The sequence below is a fragment of the Astatotilapia calliptera genome, chromosome 5, assembly GCF_900246225.1.
Source record: "Astatotilapia calliptera chromosome 5, fAstCal1.2, whole genome shotgun sequence".
NCBI lineage: Eukaryota > Metazoa > Chordata > Actinopteri > Cichliformes > Cichlidae > Astatotilapia > Astatotilapia calliptera.
The window spans coordinates 15,517,618-15,538,849 of record NC_039306.1 but is presented as its reverse complement, the minus strand read 5'-3'; the positions used below and the strand labels follow the sequence as shown (position 1 = coordinate 15,538,849).

Below are 21,232 nucleotides of genomic sequence, written 5' to 3'. Positions count from 1 at the left end.
GTGAGAAGAAGAATGAAAATCCATAGAAGAAAAACAGAAAATGTGTGTGAATAAGAAGGAGACAGGCTTAACAGTAAAGCTGTAAAAAGCAGATGTAGCGAAGGTAGATCATTTAAATACATGGGGAGAATGATCCAAAGCAAAGGGCAGTCCACAAGAGAGGTGAAGAAGAGAGTGCAAGTAGGTTGGAGTAGGTGAAGACAAGTCTCAGGGGTGATCTGTGACTGAAGGATAGCAACAAGAGTGAAAAGAAAGGTTTATATGTTTGATTGCAAAACCTGCTATGATGTTTGGTTTGGAGATGGTGGGATGTGAAAGAGCTAAAGATGCTAAGATTTTCATTAGGAGTGACCAGAGTGGACAAGCTTAAATATGAGAACACCAGAGGGACAGCTCGGGTTCAGACAAAGTTAGGGAGGGAAGGCTGAGATGTTTGGACATGTGCAGGGAAGGGAGAATGGATTTATGGGGTAAAGGATGTTGAAGATGGAGCTGCCAGATTCATGGATGTAGTGAAGGAGGACATGAAGAGGGCTGGTGTGACAGAGGAGGATGCGGGGGATACAGTGAGATGGAGTCAGATAATCTGCTGTGGTGAAGAGCTGAAAGAAGAAGCGTAACATATGACAAATCACATCTATGGTTACTGTATCCACAAGAAACTGAAAAAAAAAACTGTACAAAAGTATAATGTAGTAGTTTGTTGTGAAAATTATAAATGGGAGTTAAAGAAGAGTTTTTTTCATTATGGTAATTATGATTACTATAAGAAGTTGTGGTAATGGCATATTACTTGTACTTCAGCATCACTTTGTTTGAAAAGCACATTTAAACAAGTGCTTAAGACAAAAGAAAGGAAATAAAAAACACATAAAGGAACGGCACTCAGTGATGGTTTTTATAGTATTGGAGTAAGTGTTCAGACACTAGAGCTTTTTATGAGAGAGAATTTCACTTAGCTTTTCTGTGTTATTAAGGACATTTGTATTATAATGTATTGTGCTTGGATTTACAATGTTGGCTATGCAGTACGCCCAACCAACATTTATTTACAATGATACACTGAGAAGGACAACTCCCTGCCTTTTCCCAGAAATGGCGGGCTGTGTGCTACCATCCCTGTGGAGCTTTTTCTCCCTGTGATGTTCCATGGAGACTGGTTGGTGGAGTTCTCCGTATACGTTTACCAAGAATATACATTTAGATACTCAGTGATTGTCTTCTTAGTATGTGGACAGTATCCTGCAAGTGGTGATAAAAATAAAGGAATAACAAGCACTGAATTACGACATAAATATTAAACTAAAAAAGAAACAATAATCAAACTTCATTCAAGGGGGAACGATAAACTTTTAATGAGTGAGTGAGACATTTTATTTCTTCCCGGATCTTCTCACCTGCTTTTTGTTTGTCCACACCTTTGCATGTCACTTGGCTGCCAGGAAATGGTTTAAGTGTGAGAGTGCACAGAGCTGCAAAAGAAAGATGCTTGGTGCGGAAGGGAGATTTAATCCTCTGATAATTCATGCGTAAAATAATAATTCATCCTGGGGCCATTTTGCGTTTAAAATGTTTAGTCTGCTGTAGCTAAACCGGCTTCTCTGGCTGTGATTGATAATTTATTCAAACTGGGTTGTTATGACTTTCAAAAACTCTTGAAAATTTGCCTGAATCTAACTCGCACAGTGCTTAAGGAGGAGAATTATCTGCGCTATAGTATCGCCAAAAATAAAAACTCTTCAGCTGTAACAGACAGTCGCTCGACAGTCATAAGGTGAATCGCAGATCGCGTTGTTGAGGGAACAGATAGTGATTTTATGGTGCACTACGTCCATAGACGTCTGGCTTTCTTGACGTCAGGAGAAGTCGGAGCGGACCCAGCGCTGCGCACAAGCACAGCAAGCACACTCGCTCCCAGAGGGAAGAAGAACGCATCACAGCCACAGATCGCCATTTAGGTACGTTCCCTTTTCAGTTCAACATTCATTGCAGGCTTGTTTGCGTTGTGTTATTTTTATCTGTGAGACAAAGTGCCTTTGCTCCACTTCCTTGTCGCATGTCCGCAGCCTCCTGCTTAAACCTTAAGATGCTGTCTTGATTTGACTGCCGTACCCTTGAGCACTGCAGTATGGTTCGCACACCCACATCGTCTATTCTTCCTGTAGTCTATGATAGTTGCATGTTCACCACGACCCACGAAAAACGAGCTCGCTGTGGCATTAGAAGCATATCGCATCGTTTTTAATTTCCATTCAAACTCCTTGCTTGCTTGCCATTCACGCCCTGCAGCCCTGCAGCCTCTATTGTCAAACCCTAATCACTGGAATAGCCTACACTTTCCACTTCAAAGATCTCCAAGGATTTGTATATTTGTAGATACTCATTCTTCAGAGAAACCCAATTGTTTCAAGCGAAGTGTTAAATATAGCACAGGTCCCCCAGCTAGTGTCTGCCTACAACCTACTGACCATGCGTTTGTTTTTGCCACGGTATATGGTCGCTTTCTTGTGACAGCCTCTGCTGCACTGTTTGCCCTACTTTATTAGTGGTTTTTAGAACTGGAGAACTGTCATTTTTAGTGGTTTGTGGTTTCTGTTTGTAAACTTGTCCTAGGTTTGTTGCTAAAGGTTTGTTTTGTCGTGATTTATTTCTATTTCTTATCTCATTAATGTCTACATCTTAATAAGACATACCTTGGTCATCTAATTTGTCCTGTTTAATAAATTCAAACACAAGAGCTGTTGTAATTTTGTATTTTGTCATCATGCGCTTACTTCCAGCTTTTTTTCTTGTCATTCAGTGCAGCACACCATATAACCAGAGTGTAATCTAAAACAATTAAAAAACACTGAATATTTTTGTTTAATTTTCAATATTAAACACTGTAGGAATGCACAGATTGTATACAAATTCCTAAACATGTATATCTCCACTTTGCATTTAAATCTTTGCAAACATAAAAGTAGAAGAGAAAAAGTGGATGTTTTTTCCTTAAGAATTAAAAAAAAAAAGTCTTAGAATGTAACCAAGTCACTAATTCCCCGAATTGATCATTTAATTTGTTTCTCTATTGAAAATCAATGCAGTTGATCTGAACTTAATTGTGTATACTCTGAGTCTTTTCCTTGATTATTTTTTTCCACAGCTGTAGTGTGGCGTTTCCCATCAGCATTGTAGGATGCCTCTTGGAGAGGATGGAAATGGATGGAAAAAGAAGACATCAGACATCAAAGAACATTACGACTTCAAAGAAGTGCTGGGAACGTAAGTAGTACTTACTGTTTAGTTGACAGATTTCGACTCGATGGCTGACTGGCCGAAACTTGCAAAGGCACTTCCACACCTTTTGGGAATATTTGGATGTCACGCTCCTTTTTGCTGTGTCTGCATTACACCAATACTGCTGAAATCTCAGCAACGGGAATGCCTCTATAACACTATGGATAACTAGATACAAAAACAACCATGTATGTTTAGAATTTGAATTAAATTTCCCTTCATTATTGGAGAGTCTATCATCACAAAGATAAAACCCATACAAGTACTGGTAGGTTTGTAAAGTCTGAGACATCATATAGTGAAGCTGGCATTTGTTGTCCATGCGCATTGTAACTTATGAGTACTTGCAGGTGACAGAGTGCATACGCATGTTGCATGATTTAATGTGGTGAAAGCAAAATAATGAGGATTAACACAGCCTGACATAGCCATTCTACCATATATTTCCACACCATTTAACGACTGTGTAGCACCTATCACTGATCTAAACCATGCTCTCAGGAAGGCAGCTACCATGGCATCACCAACTGATTTGCAACTGCAAGCTTCAGTGTTTTTACTATCCTCATTTTTTGCTGTTGTTGTTGTTGTTATTTGTTTGTTTTGTTTAGGTAGCAATGACCATATTTCAGCAAGAGGGTGGAGTTGTCATGGTAACAAGTAAACCATGTTAGTGCATTTGTTAGTTGTCAGATAATTCAATTAAAATGCTTCAAAAGGTATCAAAAGCAGAAGCACAGTGTAGTGGTCCAGTTCAGTGACTCCAACTAGTGGAGAAAGGGACCAGCAGATACCAATCGACTGCAGCTGCCTGTGTAAAAAATACAATTAAATGCAATAAAAAAAGCAAAAAGCAAATGTACTCTCTCGAATTGTTATGAAGGGAGAAACTATCCATAGAGATGAAAACACTTTTCGTACCAGAATGTAAAACAGACTGTTTAGTGCTTTAAATTTTGTCATTTTAACATGGAGTCTAATGGGACTGATTTGTTTTGGGAACTTGCCTCCAGTGGTCAGCAGAAGAACTGCAGTTTTCAACACAAACGTAAAAAAAACTTTTGGCTCCAGAGGTTAGTGCTTGAGGAGGATGTGAAATACTTGTAGGCTGTTTGTTCTGGGTTTCCTCTTTCCTACAGTATACATAATACATTTTCTCCTTTTATGAAAACTCTAAAGTAAAAAAAAGAAAGAATAAGAACACATTTCATACTAACATAAAATCAATGTAACTGGATAGATCCCTTTTATTTAAACCAGTTATGAAATTGTAATTTTCAGTATGACTTGTTACTCTTTATCCTTTTCATATGTGTCTGTGGAAGCTACTCCATCATGGCTGACAGGAGGATATAAGACTGTTGTATGAACTCCAAACTTGGGTAATCAGGAGAAGTTGGCTGTAACTGCTGACTGCAGTTTGCCAGAAAATCTGTTGAAGCTTGAGTCCAACCAGTCATGTAAAATCTGGCGGTGAATCATATTTCCCGCTGCCCTCATATTGACCCTGATTACATTTTGTTATTGCCTCATAGTCTGGAATTTGAAATACATTTTAAATCTTGATTTAATAAGTCTACCAAATTAATCTTCAACCAGCTGGGTTCAGGTTGCCTTGCAGTCTGTGATGGTGAAGCATGGGTTCATGCAGACCTGCATCTGCACCCTCCAGGGGGACAGGACTGAGCCCAGATGGTCAGGTGGGCACCTCTCCACCCCTAAACTGAGTACAAGTGACCTAGCACACATCCACCTGTGATGACACGGGTGTGCCATATGTAGTGTGGCTGTTTTCTCTCCTCTTGGAATCACACCTGCTTCCCCAGAGAGGCAACACAGAATCAGATATTAATGACTGCACAACTCTGGTCCCCATCCAAAACTGTGAGATAGCAGTGGGTAGATGACACTGTCTCGTTATCTAAAACACTGTAAGAGACAGAAAATCTGTCTCTCAGAGCTGTGCATGCTGTCTGTAATGCACTTTGACTGTATGTTTCAGATTTCATGACTGCTGCTTAATGCTCATAACTCCTGAAATGATTCTACCAGGACTCCACAGCAACTTAAAACAGTGACTGTTAAAGTATGATATTAAAGGTTATATAACTTGGATTGAAGTGAGTAAAATGCCAGGATGCCATGCTCTCTTATTCCAGAAAAAAACGAGAAAAAGAAAATGCTGTAGTAATATTCTTTCCCTCCTGTCACTATAGCTGGACCTAGCAGAGGGTAGAATTAATGTGTTGACGGAAAGCTCCTTATGCTCAGAGAAAAGATTACTGGGGAGCTTTATCCAGGAATTCAGTGTGTGAAGTTAATTGATTTATGTTGAAATATTATATTCAGATCCGAATAATCCTCACAGTTCTACCTCTGTTTGAAGTCCACTGGAGAACAAATTGTCCTCATGGTAGTGTTAGCAGATGGGGGAAAAGAAATCCCCCCTCTACAATTAATATACCTGCCTTGCTTTGGAGACTGTTTTTCACTTTTGTTATTGTCATGCTTTTCTCCTTCAACACTGTGAATTACCAAGAATGAAATGAATGAGACAGAGTTGTAGGGCACTATAGAGTCTTGGGATTCTGTTAGTGTAATGAAATTGTACACAAAATTGTACTTTTCCCAAAACAGAATATTTGGGTGTCATGCTCTTAAAAATTTGCCACTTTTTAGCCTCTTGGTGTGTTAAACTATTCATCGGTTTATTTAGGACACCTCCTGAAAACAGACAACTTGTTTCTGTCCAGAGGTAATGCGTTCAATCTACCAGTTTCTCCAGAGCACATTCACTCTAATCCTCAACACACTTTTTTTTTCATTTATTGACAAAACCCAAGTGTCATCGGATGATTAGATAAATTGTGTCAGGCAACCAAGTGAGACTCCATCAAGATACAGTTTTTAACACCTACTTAATCGGGGCTGGTTGGGGCTCATGTGGTGGCACGCTCTATCCCCCTCCCTGTTCCTAATGTATGACTGTGAGCCTAATTTATTTATGGGTCAATATTATCAGCTATTATTAGATATTTGATGATCTATTGGAATGTGTATTCATAACAGTTGATAAATTAAAATGTAAAAAGTGAGAAGAGACATGAGAAACAACTTTCAACCCTGTGATGAATGCTGACGTTGTGTTCTCATTGGCTCCATTTTTAGTCACCACCATGATTTGTATATGCACCAGCATATACAAAGACACTACATTTGTGCAAATTAATTGCATGCTGTGTGTTCAAATGTTTGTGCATGTTGGATGTTTTTCCCCCAGAGTTGGGGTCATTACTCAAAAAAGTAATGTATTACACATATCACACAGAATATTTTTAAATAAAGCAGTATGTTACTTAATTACTCCAACATGAACAGGTAAAAACGAAGCCTGCTGCCTGACTGCTCAGCAGTTTGTTTCCTGTTGAAGTTCAGGGTCTGGCTGCTGGGGTGGGATCAGCATTCACTCAGCTTTAACATCACTCTGGGGTCTTCGCTAGCTTACCGTTAGCATGCTGTCTGTGCAGGTGATTTCTAAGAGCAAAAGGTGCGTTAGCAGCATAATGTAGTTGTTTGCAATTTATACTTTACCATTGCACTCTTCTCCTTTTGTGCAGTCAAAACAAAATGTCCATAGCTCCACTTTAGACTGCACAACAACGTCCCTCCTCCAGCACACAAACTGAAATCAACTGATTGTAGCGTATTTGCTAGTAGGACAGATAGAAAAGCCGACAATGCATTCCAAGGAATCAAACTACTCAAACTGGTTCTTCATTCCCATCTCTAGATATATCAGAGTATCACATTTATAAATCATAAAGTGTCATGAAGTATCGATATCCATCTTAAAGAGCTTATATCAGTCAACCTTTACTTTGTGGAACTACTAATGTTAAAAGGAAGTACATGAATGCAGAACGTGTTACCAAAGGGTCAAGGGTCAATCTCAAAGGGTCAAGGGTAAATCTTTCATCATGAAAAATGCAGTAAACAAATACAGATAGAATCTTTTTTGTTTGTTTGTTTGTTCCTGGAATTAATAGTCATAACTAGTAGACAAAAGTTCAGATTATATTTTGATACTTGTTATGGAGGTGTAACATGCGATGACAGTCTAGCTGACTCAAGTTTCTTCTGTGTTGGCCCTCTTTACCGAGAGTGTTTGTTTAAGACTTTAAGATGGAAGGAGAGTCCAGGGACCGAGGCATTGCTGTAGTTACTGTGGTTTATTACTGCCATTAATACTGAAAGCCTTCGCTTTTCTGTATCTCAGTTGTCCAAATAGATGTCTTTTTGTTTTACAGTGTGGATAAATGTCCTCTGAAATCACTTAATTTACTGTGTTTATTTACAAAACAGAACGCTGCAGCTTGACTTTAATCATGAACAGTGATAGTGTGCAGGAACATAAGTTCAGTTTATGAGTGCTGTGGACAGGGATTATACCCATGAGCTGGTAGCTTGTCTAACAGAAATGAGCTACACAGAGGCTACTTAACAAATCATTTAAACCACAAAACAGTAGTAAAATCAGTCTTAAGCTTCCACAGCAGAGTGATTCTGAAGTTTACTGCTGATGCCTGATTCTTCTTTTAGAGCCCCCGGTTAAGGAACAAGGTAATTACATGATACAGGTTTTAGAGGAATAATGCAATAAGTTCACAATCATAGTTTACACCTAAGCGATGGTATCTGACTCACTTTTGGAATACCCTTTGTTTCAATTAGTTTTAACATCAAGACCTAACTGACATTTTAAAAGGGAAGCTATTTGGCATAAAGTATGACTCATAAAGACAGGATAACAATAAAATGAGCCTTAATTTCAAATAAAACAAAGAGATGAGGCAGGTCAGCTTTAAGAACTACTTGTGCTGTAAAGGTGGATGATGAGTATAAATATTGTGACTGTGCAGTACTCAGAATCACTGGAAAGCACTTGTGCTGGTTAGTTTGTTTGAAGAGAATAGGAGAGGAGTGAAGAGGTTCGACTTACACATAACTCTAGCAGTGTGAAGGGAGAACGTACAGTTGTACAATTGTTGGTGAATAGTCCACTCCACTCCCAAGCTTTGGTGGTGTGAATGTATAAAGATATTTTTGCAATGCGAAAAATGGATCTAGAGATAATTTTGAATTGGATTGTACTATATATCCACAGAGATGCAGTCTTCTTTTACACTCTCTCAAGCCCACACACACACACACACACACACACACACACACACACACACACACATTATGGATTGGACTAAAACGGGAATGGTTTTTTTGGGACTTGGAGGCGTGTTGGGTTTGAAGTGAGTATTTTGTATCAGGTGAGATCGATAGGCTTACGGGTCCTTGTAGATGTTTTCAAAAAGGGCAACAGTTTTTACTGATTGTGAAGCTATCACCTAAAATAAAAAAAGAACCTGATAAAAGTAATTGCCACAAAAAATTATATTTTTGAACTAAGGAACTCTCAGAACTTAGAAAAAGTATTCATTCTTAAGTAGCAAATACTTAGACCCGTATGTGACAACCTGTGTTCAGTGAATATATAGTGTTAGGGTTACCATCTATGATACTTAGAACCCAGGGGGTTAAGGCTGCAACTTTATGTTGCAACTGTATGAAGTCACTGGCTTAAGACTAAAACGGTGCAAATACACTCACTGGCCACTTCATTAGATACAGCTTGTTAGAAGCCTTGGTTTTAACAAGGGATTATTTGAGTTATAGTTACCTGCATATCAGTTCTGCCCATTGTCCTCTGACCTCTGGAAACAACAAGGCATTTTCACACAGAGAACTGAGGGTCACTGGATATTTTATTTTTCCTGACCAGTCTCTGGAAACTCTGTTTTCAGATTGTTGTGTGAGAAAATCCAACTAGATCAGAAGTTTTTGAAATATTCAGATCAATCAATCACCATCAATTAGACCATGTTCAAAGACACCTTTCTCCTCCTTTCTGATGCTCGATTTGAACTCCTGCAGGTCTATATGCTGCCTATGACATTTGTGTTAACAAAGTATTGAAAAGGTGTACCTAATGAAGTGGCCAATGGGTGTATATATGTGCAAAAGCCTTCTCTTGAAACCTGTGTAAAAATACATAGAAATAGCATGTAAGGCAATGACAGAGTTTGTACCGTGTTAATGCCTCTACAGATGGCTACAGACATTCACTGTGCTTCCTCTCTTATTATCTGCAACCAATCACCAACGGAAAATTTTGATCCGACCACTTTAAAAAATTAACAAAAAAATGAGGGGTGGCTCAAGACTTTTGCACAGTACTGTATATGTACAAAAATGAAAGCATGTGTGTGTGTGTGTGTTGTACAGTACAGTGATACCACTAATTAGAGTGAAAGCAATGCGAGACATTGATATGAGAATGTGTGAATCAATATTTGTCCATTTAGACAGCTGGGCTGATAGTGTCATCACCAACTTGTGTTTTTTTTTGTGTGTGTGTCTATCTATCTATCTATCTATCTATCTATCTATCTATCTATCTATCTATCTATCTATCTATCTATCTATCTATCTATCTATCTATCTATCTATCTATCTATCTATCTATCTATCTATCTATCTATCTATCTATCTATCTATCTATCTTCTTTTACAAGATGTCTTATTCTAACTGCCAAGATGACAGATGCATCAGTTATGAGTCTTGAGTCCAGTGACTCATGTGAAATGTATTTATTTTAGTTTCTTAACAGCGAGTTGATGCACATGCCAGGATTATTTACTGGCATTAAATACATTTCCATTGTATGTTACCAATTGCTGGTTAGATACAGAAACAATGTTTTAATCAGAGACTGAAAAAAAGAAAACCTTACAGCTGGATGAGAACATACAGCCCCATTTTTGCGCCTGTCCAGGGTTAAAATACACAGCACTCCACATATTCTCATTAGTTTAGAGCAACAGCTACAGTAGCTTCCTCTGTGTTCCTCTCCAAAACCCATTGAGAGTCCACCCCTACTATGTCTCCAAGGAGAAATGAGCAACTGGATGGTTAATTACAGTGTGTCTCATGGCAACAGTGGGGAAGTGTGTACATGTGTGTGTATGTGCGTGTTTATATGTACATCTATGATGATCCTTTTCTGGCTCTGTCGTCTGCTCTGTCATTCTGTCACTCACAGATCTGTGCTGAAATCACGCAGTCATATTGTTTTAAGAACACTTTCGACCATTATACAGCCTCATAGTTCTGTTACAGCTAATGATATTTTATGTTTACACATGTTAAATTACATTTTGGATAATATATTTTTATATTCTTTTATGTATATTCTTTTTCCATTCTTGTCTCAGCCTTTACTGTAGTACTAAGAGACTGACTTTTTTCAGTCACATGACATTGTTTAGAGCAAAGTGAATAAACTGTGGGATTGAACTCTCAATTAGGCAATAGTGATGAGAGGTGGGCGATACAGCTTGAAAATTATATCATTATATATCAAGGAAATCTGTGACTATGAAATCTATGTTAATATAGAAAAAAACCTCAACAATGTTTCATCAGTAATTGCAGCTTGCAGGCAGCAGTATTTATCAGTGCAAACACAATGAAGAGCACTTCCCATCCTTCTTTTCCAATGAGGTACTGTCACTGATGACAGACTACCTAATTCAAAATGTGAATCTATTCCCACAAGGTGCTTGCAGTAGATGCACCATTATAGTACAATAGTGGTGACACAGCATTATTTCCAGTGACACAGCATAAATCCCATGTAAGCACAAAAAGTAGCCTAGGTCATGTTTTTCACTGAAATTTTAAAGTAAACGTACTAAAAAAAACTGCTTGACAGAATACCTAGCAACCTAGCATTGTAACTGTTTAGTAGTCAGTAAAATATTGTTACATAATAAACCTGAAATCGAAAAATATTTTCTACTGGAGATGATAGTTAGGTTGACATTGTTGCTATCTGCTAGAATCACCTCCTCATGAATCTTTAAAGCTTGTTTTTTTTTTTTTTTTCCACCTCAAATGGTGGAACAAGTTTTTTTCCGCTTTTAGTGGGAACAGTTGTTTTTGTTTTGTTTGTTTGCATATTTTGCAAAGCATTGCATTTTATGTACTTAGTCTTCACTGGGGACTGACTCCATGCTCTCACTCTCGGACATGCCTGTGCTAGTGCCATTGTTGTTTGCTCCCTACTGTGAGAGGGTGTTTTTAAATGTACTCCAGTAATATTGTATGATAAGGCACAGCCCTAATGGTCCAGATGGTAGCTATAACTGCTAAAAAAAACTGATAACATTTTAAACCCAAACCTGAGCTGGCACGTTTTTCTGTTCAGGAAAGTAAAACTTCAAACTTAAAAAGTAAAATTTTAATTTGCAAAGTAATAAAAAATATCGATCTTCTTTACTGTTTTTTCCTTTCCTTTTTTGTAAAACAGTAAATGAGAAAATTCATAGATAATAACAATAATTACATTTTTCCATTAAAATGTTTCACATAAAAACGTGAAAAAATATATTTTTGTAATTACCAGTAACTTTAATTTACAGCGGCTGTGGCATTAACCTTACCTTTGGTGGGATCTAATAATTTGTTAAGCACTATATGTATTTATGTCTTTTAATCTTCATTTGTTGTTTATTGTTTTTTATGGCTATTGTATTGTGCTGATATTTTGCTGTCTGATATTATAGCATTTTGAACAGTACAGATTTGCACTCTGCACCTATAAAAAGTGATGGTTTTTCTTTCTTGTTGTTTCACTGTTTTGTCAGTCACTTTGGTGCATATCTCAAATCACTGCAGAACAATTACTGGTGGTGTTTCTTATCAAAAACACACAGTAGTCTGCACACTCAAAATCTTTATCAGTACAAAGTAAACAGACTTTAGCTGTCAGTGTAACAGTGAATTCTGTGTTTTGTGACGTAAACTGCACTGTGGGTTTAAAGGCAATGATTGAAAATCCACAAGGTCACACTTTTCCAGTACAACAGTACACATTACAGCATATGGGTGACTGGACAAGATTCACATTTATACCTGTGTAATTTGTACTGCAATTTGCTAACAGATCCTATTATTTTGATATGGAAAATAAAAAGATAAGACTCTTTCACAGCCCTTTATCAGAATCGGTCACAATGAAATTCTGTTATTTCGGCATGTTTTAACTTGTTCAAAAGGATTGACACCTGGGTGCTTTAGAGTTAGTATAGAAGGAGCTGTTCTATACAATTTGAGCTGCATTACACAAGCATTTAATAATGTGGGCAGTTAGTATTAATGTCCACAAATGTGCCAAAGCTTTAAAAGGAATGAGCCCTATGATGTGTGCGGTAATGTGGAAGTTGAACAGGTAGTTCTAAGAATTTCAGAGAAATGTATCAAAGCAAGGAAGTGTGTAAATGCCATTTATAAAGTTGATGAGGCAGTTCTTATACAATGTAACAGTACATTTCAGACACATGTTAAAATGAGATAATACTGCCTACATTTCCATGAGAAAGACACGTGATCAAATTAGGATTTCCATAGGTCTCTCTCCCCCCTGAGGTGTTGATTGCCTTACTTTCAATAATCCCCATAAAGTTAGACAGAGTTTTACTGACCGATAGTGTAAGTTTAGCACTCTTGACCCTCTGATGAAAGCCTATGTAGCTACAAATGCTGCAGGCTTAAACATATTAAAATGCTTTCAGGGGTCGATGAGAAATGGACGTTTATGCAATTTTGCTCTGAGACTATTTTAAGGACGTTTTAAAAATGAAACCAGAGATGTGTGTTAGAATTGGTTGCTTTCTTGTGCATCAGCTTCACTATGCAAATGTTTCCAGTGCTTTGGTTCGCTGAGCACAAGATGGCCACGGTGCAAAGCCATCTCAAGGATTACCACGGATTCAGGCAGAGCATTTATTATGGAGAGATGACAGAAAAAATAGAAGAAGAAGAACATTACATCAGCTTTGTAATTACATATTAATTAACTTTAAAAGCAGAAGGAATATAAAGCGAGCAATTATTATTTAAGATTTTTATTAAAATCCAAACATTTTCAGTTTTGGCTCAAAAGATGACGTATTCTAAAACTTGAACATCAAACATCCGTTTGTGTTTTGAGTGACAGTGTTGCTTCGCACACATGGAAAGGATCCCTGTGGTTGCTAACAATGTTGGTGCATTCAGGTCTCCTCCTGAGCTCCCTCCCACGCTCCTGTGGGGAGACTGTGTAAATACAAACTATTCTGCCTCTCATCATCACCAGACCGTAATCTATAATGCAGTCTAGTCTCCCTCAGATACAGCTACACTACATTTACTCTATCTATTATTGAACATCGTTTCCTTTTTTAAAACAACTTCTCTTCCCATCTTTCTACGTGACTGTTGCATCACCTCCCGAGCCTTTTCTCGGCCCCCCAAAATCCTCTTGGTAATGCCACCGTTGTGAATTATTCATCTAAACATCGCTCTCTCACGCGCACACCTTTGCAACACAAACACAAACCCTGATGGTTTGAATGCAGTGTATGAGGTCTGGTGTGGTTAAGTGGTAAATTAAACATTGGTGTTTTCATAGCACTTTTCCAGGCCTATTGACCGCTCATGCATTAATGCACAAATACAGTGCCTCATTCAGTGCGTGCAGCCCTTTATCAATCACACTCTCAGAGAGGGAAATTCATTTTCATTATTTTGCACAAGGACGGAACAACATGCACACCAGAGGAGCTGGGGTTCAAACCACCAACCTTCCAGTTAGCAGAACATATAAGAAGAAATAAGAAGATTGCACCAAAAACCTGTATATTCAAACATATATAGTTATTTTTTATTTATTAGAGCTTATAAGCATGAATGTTTTGTTAAAAAAACAAAACAAAAAACAACTCTTCATGTGTTATTCTTTCATGTCACACTCTCTAGGCATCGTGGCACAAAGCTTTCTGATTTTGTCCGTTTCAGTCCACACGTCTCTCAATTACTGTCTGATTGGTGCATGTACGCTTGTGTGTGTTTTAGGGGTGCTTTCTCCGAGGTGGTTCTAGCAGAGGAAAAGAGGACTCAGAGGCTCGTGGCCATTAAGTGCATTCCCAAGAAAGCGTTGGAAGGCAAAGAGAACAATATCGAAAATGAGATCGCAGTACTACACAGGTGAGGCCGCTGGAGTTGCTCGCGATGCATCGGCTGCTGCTTTGTGTCCAGCTGGAAGGATCAATCAGTGCAGCCTGGTACTACAGTGCATATACATCACTCCAAAATATATGCAAGGGGTCAATTGAATGGGTGACTAAATGCATGGTGTCAGTTGAAACAGTAGGATTGTGCACCGGAAATGTCAGGAGTAAAGAAGATAGACCTATTTTTAGTGTCCCTGTTGCCAGGGCAACAGCACACAGAGGCGGAGATGGTGTGGAGTTCCCCGCAGCAGTGTACTGAAGAAAGAGAAAGAGACATAGAGGGAGGAGAAGTGGAGAGGGTGGGGTGGGGGGAGTATTATAGAGGGAGAATGATATGAAAGAATGGGAGGAGTGGACAGAATATTTAAGTCAGAATGAAATAAATAAGAGAGACATGAGAGTGAGGGAGATGAGGGAAGTTTGAAAAAAATGATCTGAGAAAAGACAGAGGGATTCTCTCACCCTACGAAAAGTCACATTAGCCCTTCTCAGCTGCTGTTGTGTTAGTGATGCCTCATATGCTTTCAACTTGACTCAGCAGCCGAGAGAGATGCTCAACCTTCTGTTGGCTGGTTCATAACAATAAGCAATCCAAATCAATGTTTTAAGAGACTAACATTTGTTATAACCATGCTATTAGGCCCTATAAGTGTTTTTCGTTCATTTCTGCAGGTGCAGAAAAGAGTCAAGAGGTAATCTGTCTAAAACTTAGCTGTGATTTTTCTGGGAGGCTGTCACATTTTCTATTTTTAGGGAGCAGTGTAAATACCTTGTTTTAACCTGAGTTCACCATTGTACACATCAGGGAAAAGAGAGAGCAGCGCTCACTAAAATGGGAATTATGCAGCAAGAATGCCATCTGGTGACCAATTAAATATAAACGTTTGGTGTTTGGTGAAATGTGACTTGTTTAAAAAAGAAAATGAATGAATAAAAAAAAAACAGATTTCTGATGATTTCTGTTTGTGAATTTTCAGAATCAAGCACCCCAATATTGTTTCGCTGGAGGACATCTTTGAAAGTACATCCCACCTTTATCTTGTCATGCAGCTGTGAGTTCTCCTTCCTCATTGCTTTCACACTGCCAACTGCACAACACAAGATACACATGCCTCTCATATTTTTCTTTAAAATAGCCTGGAAACATTTGATTTTGTTCTGTTAATTTAGAGAAAACAAATCAGGAAAAAGCTTCTTTTTAAAAAAAATCTGTTACATATGGCATTATGTAACACCTCAAATTTGACAGTGTATCATATTCGTATTAATATATGTCATTTCAAATGTTCAAACTCATGAAATCACTAGCAGGATGAAGCAGTCTTACGTAATTCGGACAATTTGCTAAAATTCAGTAAACCGTTGGAAACGACAGTAATAATCATAAAAGAATAAGATAATAGATTTTTTTTAATTTAAACAAATTTAAGCTCATGTTGAAGAGAAAATCACTTCTAATATTTGCAGTACTGTAGAGACTCTTTTCCCTGATTTTGTTTTACTGACAGGGTGTCTGGAGGTGAGCTTTTTGACAGAATTGTGGAGAAAGGTTTCTACACGGAGAGAGATGCCAGCCAGCTCATCCATCAAATCTTGGATGCAGTCAAATACCTCCATGATATGGGGATAGTCCACAGAGACTTGAAGGTATCTTAATTCAGCAAAAGACAGAGATATAAAAGCTCAACCTGTCTTGCAGTTGGCTTGTTTTTCTTTCTTTTCTCTTTTTTTTCTAACCTTCCTCTTTGATCTTTCTTCTTGTCTCTGCAGCCGGAGAATTTGCTGTATTACAGTATGGATGAAGACTCGAAGATTATGATCAGTGACTTTGGACTGTCAAAAATTGAGGGGGCGGGCAGCGTCATGTCCACAGCCTGTGGTACTCCTGGATATGTGGGTGAGGCATTCAATTTTCTGGTCTTCTCACGTCCCCCCTTCTCTTTCATGTGAGCTTAGCACTAGCTGTTTCAGCTGATATCCCCTCTTTATACTCTGCATTGTGAGAGGCTCTTTCATCCACTATTGAGTCAACTGCAAGTGTTTCAGAAGTGCTCTCTACCTGTTTAACATGACCTGGCAGATCACATAGTATTACTGAAAGGTCAAGATTACTTGAATTCATCCTCACCGCTGCTCTGTCTCTATACTTTCTCACTCTGTGAATGTTGACTGCAGCTCCTGAGGTGCTCGCTCAGAAGCCATACAGTAAAGCAGTGGATTGCTGGTCCATAGGAGTAATTTCTTATATTCTGTAAGTCACAGTTTATTTATCCCTGAGAAGTATAGAGAGCGTTTGGAGGGGGTTTCTTGCATTAAATAAAATCCAATGTCGTTTCTACAGCTTATGTGGCTATCCTCCGTTTTACGATGAGAATGACGCCAAGTTGTTTGAGCAGATTCTGAAAGCAGAATATGAATTTGACTCTCCATACTGGGATGACATCTCAGATTCAGGTAACCATGAAATGTCTACTACAAATACAGATTAAAAAAATACATAAATAGCAACAAATGAGATTATTATTTGTACACGAACTTAAATTTCGTTGGCAGCCAAAGACTTCATCTGTCACCTGATGGAAAAAGACCCTTTGAAAAGATACACATGTGAGCAGGCGCTCCAGCATCCATGGTAGGAAAGCTAAAATACTGGATCTATATGTAGCTGCTATAATGTCATAAGCAGCAGTCTGAAAATGTTTTCAAGTTTTTATTTATATATTTGTTATATTTTATTTTTTAAATTTTTCTGGTTTCTCAGGGGTGACATTTCGGCTTCTTTAATATCGCAAGATACAACAATCAATCAGTTATTGACTGCAATATTGTTTATTGTTTTTTCTTACTGTCAGTGTGCATATAACTGATTGCTTTAGCTGACTCATCTCTTTGATTGTGCATTGTCAGATGTTTGGGAAAAGCCCAAAGAAACATTTCTACATTGCAGATCAGCAGATCAGTGTTCTACAGATTGGCTTATGCTTCAGTGAAGTAATGCTTAGCCATGAATGATGCTAATTGTTTACAATATGATGTCTCAGTCATGTGCCTAAAATTCCTGTAATTTCTCCAATTCTTGGTGACTTTCAGGATATGTGGTGACACAGCTCTGGATAAGAATATCCACGAATCTGTCAGCGCACAAATCAAGAAGAACTTTGCCAAAAGTAAATGGAAGGTCAGTTCCTCGGCTGAATCACGCAGCACCCTGTGGGAAGAGGTGTATTAAGATTGCCAGGAGTTTCATTTTGTACGGCTTAACTGTTTTCCTCCTTCAGTAGCTGTCAGACACAGAAGGTTCTTACTATTTTTTTTCCCCTTCCACTCTTCCCTCTCTCCATGTAGCAAGCATTTAATGCCACAGCAGTGGTGCGCCACATGCGGAAGTTGCAGCTGGGCACTAGTCTCGAGGGACCCAGTCAGATTACTCCCACCAGCCCCTGCCATGGACATCTGCTCCCAGAGGAAGAGGAGGAGGAGGATGACGATTTGGGGAATGGCGAGGAGGAGAGCTGTAAGTTAGCAGTTCACAGTGAATGAACATATGGAAATTCAATTTTTTCCCAGGAAAATTTAGGTGATTCAAGGTGTATGTTTTTAGAAATTGTGTGAATTTTCATGTCAAAGGAGATGAGTTTAACATGTATATAATAATATCATAGTTACTGTAATTATCAGCTGCAATTAAACCAAAAACAAACTATTTTATTTTAGACAAAATTTCTTCCTTATTTAGGATAGCCCTAAAATGTAAGTTCACAATAATTTATGATGTTTGCGGTAAGGTTTTCAGTCATACAACCACACTGATTTGTCATGAGATGTGAATCTGGTACAATTGGAAATCTTGCCTATTTCTATCATCAGCCCAATATGATGTGGGTGTAGAATTAGGAAGAGGAGCTAGCTGGATTAGGCCAATTTACACTTACTTTGAACAGACAGACTCAAGCTCTTACACCAACCATGGATAATCTCAGACCCCAGAATAATCCGTGCTCTGCTCTAACATCCAGTGTCTAACTACGAGGATGGCCGTCGTGGAAGCAATGAGGGCAGCACGGATCGGGACAGCCTGAGAAGCTGCACCTACTGCTGCAGGCCAACTAGTCGGATCTGAGCACAACCTAATAGTGTTGTCATGTCACATCGAATCCCTGGAGCGCCCAGAGCCCGCCGACCCGCTGACCCGCCGACCCGCCCAGTCTGGCCAGGAATGCAGAGCAGCTATCAGGCACGGTCCACCAGAGTACATCCACAGCCAGCAGGTCACTGTTACAGTGCAGACAAAACATACATTTCCTTTGCCTGGGAAAAAAAAGAAAAAGAAAAGATAAATAATAATTTTTAAAAAAGAAAAAACTTCATGAGTGAAGATTTACAAGTTTTAACTGCATTGCATTAATGGTAAACAAAGCTGCTTCAAGTAGGCATGGCTCTTTTAAAGGATCTTGCAATATGTTGGTCCAGAAACCCTCCGCCAATACTCCTCCACCACCACCATTAAAGCACGCTGCTGAAAAAATCTAGGTGAATGTGGCCATTGACATTTTGCTAGTACTATAAGTGGTTGGCTTCAGGAAGGGCCTAGAGTTTTAATCTGTGATGAGATAAAGGTATTCTCTTTGATTACGTATCTCTTATATTATCTGACATCTGCAGTACCTCTAATCGCAGTTACAATGGGCGTCCATCTGGACCACATGCTAGACATTTCTCGCAGCCTTCTCCAAAAATCTGGCCAGACAGGGGGGGAAAAAAGCTAATGAAAAGAGTACTGAAAGCTCCTTCTGCATGTCTTTATACTCTTCACCCCTCAATATGACTCAGTCTAGTCATCGACCAAGTAGCTGTTTAGTTAAATCTCAAGCTGTGTCTTCACTGCTGATTTCACCTGCCTATCTATTTCTGTTTGGTTAACCCCTTTTTCCCCCTCACATTGTCACTATTTAGTGTTTCTGTCTTTAAAAAAAAATAAGTATTCACTTCTTTTGTTTAAAGCCTATTTGCAAAGGAGATAATTGAAAGTGAAGGGTGATTCTGGGGTTATGGACTCTATTCTGGCTCAGACTGGGTTTGTGAAGGGTCATTCTGACCTGAAGTGTCTGCATGCTTTTTGTTAGGGAAAACACTGAAATGTACGAATATCAAAAGGAGACTTCTTTGTTTTTTTTTTCTTTGTTTGTTTGTTTGTTTTATGGCTGTTCTGTTATCTGAGGCTCAAACTGAGATCCCCAAAAGTCTGGAAATCACAGTAATCTCACCTTCCTCCATTGGCATTCGTCATGTTAGAAAAAGCATACAGAGAATCCACAACAAGTGGGAAGAAAACAAACATAACCATATCATGTTCATCCTCCCTGTTTTGTTTCTGACAAAGTGTCTAAATGTCCGCCGGCTGTCAGTCTCGAGGTCTGGCTCCAGAGGGATCTCAGTCTGCGCGCTCCGCCTGCTTTGTGCTGTGCACCTCTAGTGGAAGAAGTTTTGGTCTACTGTTTGCATGACCTGGTTCAATATGTTTACATGAATGATGATCAATTAGTATAAACACACATGATTATTATTACTCTGTTGTACTGAAAAAAAAAAGATGTAATACTGTAATTTTGAGATATATAATGTGAAGTGAGTAACACCAGAAGTAATGTTGTTAACAGAATACAACACAGCACAGTGGACTTATCATTTGCATTGACTGTGATGGTCAAGTCTCTACCTGAGTGACAATTCTCCTGTACTATGTTTATTTCCATCTGGACTCTCTTTTAATCGTTCTGGTTTTTTTTTGCTTTTATTACTTATGTTGAATCTCTCCAACAAATCATTACTAGCTGATATCTAGACAGTGATAGGGGAAAAAACACATCAGTGCCATTGTGTGCATCACCTGTCTGCCAGTGTACAAGCTTTGTTCCTCCAGAGCAAAAGGCCCAAAATACTAAAGCCATACAGGGAAATTGGAATGCTTTACTAAAGATACAGATCAAGCATGTCATCATTTTTTAAATGTATGACTCAGGTGAAGGACGGCCTTCGAGAGATTTAAAACAGAAAAGGAGTGTGACAAAGCATTTTCCCTCCAACAGCTTGCTAGAATTACTTAAATCCTGACACTTGTTGTGTTGTGTTACATTAGTACGCAAGCAGTCCACTTTAGTTGAATTTAAACCTGTTTATTTCCCCCACTCGTATTATTATTTCCCCTCATTTTGTTATTGATACATATAGTACAGTAAAAGAAGGCTATCACTCTGGATTTACATGACTGTAATTGTGGAAAATATGCAAACTGTGTTTGAAGGGCTTAATGTTAACTGTAAGATAGCCAGTGTTGATGACTTTGAGAAACTGGCTATTATATGTTTGGTAATGACCTTCTGTTCAACCTTTCCTGGGATTTGTTTCCACTTGGCTGTGTTTTTTAAAGCTTATATTACCCATTACAAACACATCTAAATTCATAAAGAAACACGTGTATATTATATATATAAATATAAATATAAGTATATATTGTATATCCTTTTTTGTAAAAGCTGTTTTGAGCTACAAATGTATGGATGCAATGCATCATGGGTTATTGAACAAGATGTAAGAAAATAAGATTTGTACCCACAGAGATATGATTGCTGAAACTGAAATAAAACTTCCTTGTCTATGCATTGTGTGTTCTGTCATAATATAATAACCAGGTTTATGAAAGATTTCAGGTGAAACTGTAGAAATGTAAAGTGTGCTGATTCCAAATAGTCTGCAAAAGGCAATGCATTCACTTTTTTAAATGCGGTGC

At 38.4% G+C, this 21,232-nt stretch overlaps 1 protein-coding gene across 1 annotated transcript; it reads left to right on the top strand.

The window, feature by feature from the left end:
* The first annotated feature begins 1,784 nt into the window (after nucleotides 1-1,784).
* Nucleotides 1,785-21,096, top strand: camk1a (calcium/calmodulin-dependent protein kinase Ia). Its single transcript, XM_026167472.1, has 12 exons — nucleotides 1,785-1,958; nucleotides 3,146-3,264; nucleotides 14,288-14,419; nucleotides 15,423-15,497; nucleotides 15,954-16,092; nucleotides 16,216-16,342; nucleotides 16,621-16,696; nucleotides 16,787-16,899; nucleotides 16,999-17,077; nucleotides 17,536-17,623; nucleotides 17,791-17,959; nucleotides 18,462-21,096. The coding sequence occupies exons 2-12, from the start codon at nucleotides 3,179-3,181 to the stop codon at nucleotides 18,563-18,565; spliced, it is 1,188 nt and encodes a 395-aa protein (XP_026023257.1). The 5' UTR covers nucleotides 1,785-1,958; nucleotides 3,146-3,178; the 3' UTR covers nucleotides 18,566-21,096.
* Nucleotides 21,097-21,232: the final 136 nt, after the last annotated feature.